This window comes from Palaemon carinicauda, chromosome 10 (genome assembly GCF_036898095.1).
Source record: "Palaemon carinicauda isolate YSFRI2023 chromosome 10, ASM3689809v2, whole genome shotgun sequence".
Classification (NCBI taxonomy): Eukaryota; Metazoa; Arthropoda; class Malacostraca; order Decapoda; family Palaemonidae; genus Palaemon; species Palaemon carinicauda.
In genome coordinates, this window is record NC_090734.1 from 67855315 (window position 1) to 67857499 (window position 2185).

General features: G+C 42.1%; 1 protein-coding gene across 1 annotated transcript in view; it reads right to left on the reverse strand.

The window, feature by feature from the left end:
• The window catches only part of LOC137648033 (uncharacterized), a 2215-nt gene extending 733 nt beyond the window's left edge, over window positions 1-1482 (reverse strand). Inside the window, exon 1 of the mRNA XM_068380976.1 lies at window positions 891-1482. Coding sequence (XP_068237077.1) covers window positions 891-1482 — 592 coding nt within the window. The remainder of the gene's footprint in view (window positions 1-890) is intronic.
• Between the last annotated feature and the right edge of the window lie 703 nt (window positions 1483-2185).

Genomic DNA, 2185 nt, shown 5'->3' on the forward strand with positions numbered 1-2185 from the left:
AGGTGGCGACTGGCGACCGCCAGTAATGTACATTTTTCAATGTGGACAGGGAAAATAGTGGTTCTTAAAATTCATTTATCTATGCCGACTTTTCATGATATTCGTAATCACTTTTTCCAGGGCTGCAAGTAAGAAGTATATAAATAACACCAAGAAACAGTAATAAATATACAAATTCATATAAAAAAGTAAAAATTAGCAAAAAAAAAAAGAAAAAAAATCTTCAAAGGAGCCAACCTCGCCGAAGCGTAATGAAAAACTGAATGTCATCAGCAGAAAAAAAAAAAAAACGGAGAAGGCTATGGCAAATACAACTGGGCGGCGGAGCCTTGGGTGTTTAACAATGGAATCAGTCTTTTAATCAATATTGACTCTAGAATAGGCAGGTCATGGTTATTTGATACTTGCCTTTCCCTTGTTAGACCCATAGGTAATCTGAAAAATTCAGAAGGTTGGTTGTTAATCAAAAGGAAATTTGAAATATTTCTAGATGTAGAGACAGATGTGAAAGGGGTAGTGGAAGGGGGCCATCATGTCACGGATACTGGTAGTTTGAAAGATGGTAAGGCCTTTGAAAAGTAGAGAATGTTGCAGGTGGGGTTGTCCAACCCTTTACTCCCTAGGGTCCCTGCAGAATATTTTAGTAGTAGAAAAAGTTATGGAAAAATACAGAGGATGATGTGTATAGGGCCTTACAGTGAGGGGATGAGATGAATTTTAATGAGGAATTCAGAGGTTACATTATCTCGGTTGAGGTAGGTTTGAAAGCAACTGTCTGTGGATTTCTATGTTTTCAACAATTGCTTTTGCCAGTGTGTCTGCAGTCTGCGTGGTGTGTTACGAGTTGATGTCCGCTTGTAGGTTACCCCTCAATTGTACTGTCTACCTACATTCTAGTAGGTAGTGTCGGAGGGCCTGTTGCGGTGCAACGTCACAGTATTCATAAGGTCTTTCATTGTTTTCTAACATCTCCCAATTTGCTTTGTATCCCAGCCTGAGTCTGTGAATGCATACAACCTGCTCTCTTGGTGTGTATCTGTCAATGGGGGGAGGCACTAGATCTGTGGCCCATTTGTACCATGTGGCAGAGGGGGAGTTGTTCCCTATCCACTTGTGTAGGTCCTTGATCAGATTTTCTTTGAGCTGTGGCTTTATTTTATTTTTCATTTGTTGCAGTACATGCTGTATGTGCACCTGTACCCTGTCTAGGTGTCTGGTGCTTTTGGCTAGCTCATCTGCTTTCTCATTCCCTGGTGTTCCTATGTGACTGGGAATCCAGTTGAGAGTCACAAGTCTGCCTCTTTCATTGTGCCGATATAAAAGTGCTTTGATATCAGCTGGTTGAGCCTTGTTTTCTTTGTTCTTTGCTTGTTGCAAGGCTTGCATTGAGGAATTTGAGTCAGTATGGATTACTACAGGCCCTTCTTCATTTTCAATGGAGTGTTTTAGTGGTTGTTGTATTGCAACAAGCTCTGTCTGCATGGTGGAGGGATTGTTGGATGTTCTCCAGCAGGCCGTGAAGTTGTTGGAGTACACTGCAGCTCCTGTTGTCTGAATTCCAGGATCTACAGTACTATTGGTGTAGTAGGTCTGTGCCCCTGCAGTTTCTGTGCTCCTGATTGCTTAGTTCCTCCATTATGCAGTCTTCCTTTGCTCTTGGAAGCTTTGCGAATTTAAGGGTTGCCACTTCTTTTTTCCAGGGTGGGATGTGCTGTGTGCCCTGAGTTGTGTCTGGGCTCAGTTGCAAAATTTCTTCAGCTATTCACAGGCTCTTTATGTTATTGCTGTGATCCTTTGCCATAGGAGCTTAGGGTCTGGATATGGGGGTGCTTTGTCAGCTTCTCTCATAATCTCTTTATTGTTATTGAGTCTCTGTCAGAGAGATACATTTTTGCCATGGTGGACACATTTCTCTGTGCAAGCCATACTCTAGAGACAGCATGTTGGTTTCAAGCCTCATATTGCACAGCCTTGTCCACGTGGGTGCTCCTAGCATAAGTCTCATGGCATTGTTTTGTGTTACCTCTTTAGTGGGTTTTGGGTGTCTGTCAGTTTTGTTAGGGTAGGAGTAGTATATTCCACATGAGTTCTGGAGCAGGGTAGACAGTACTTCTTTTGAATGTGTTCATGGCTGCCAGTATTGCATTTAATTTTTCTTTGAGATATTTGATTTCCTCCTTGAAGG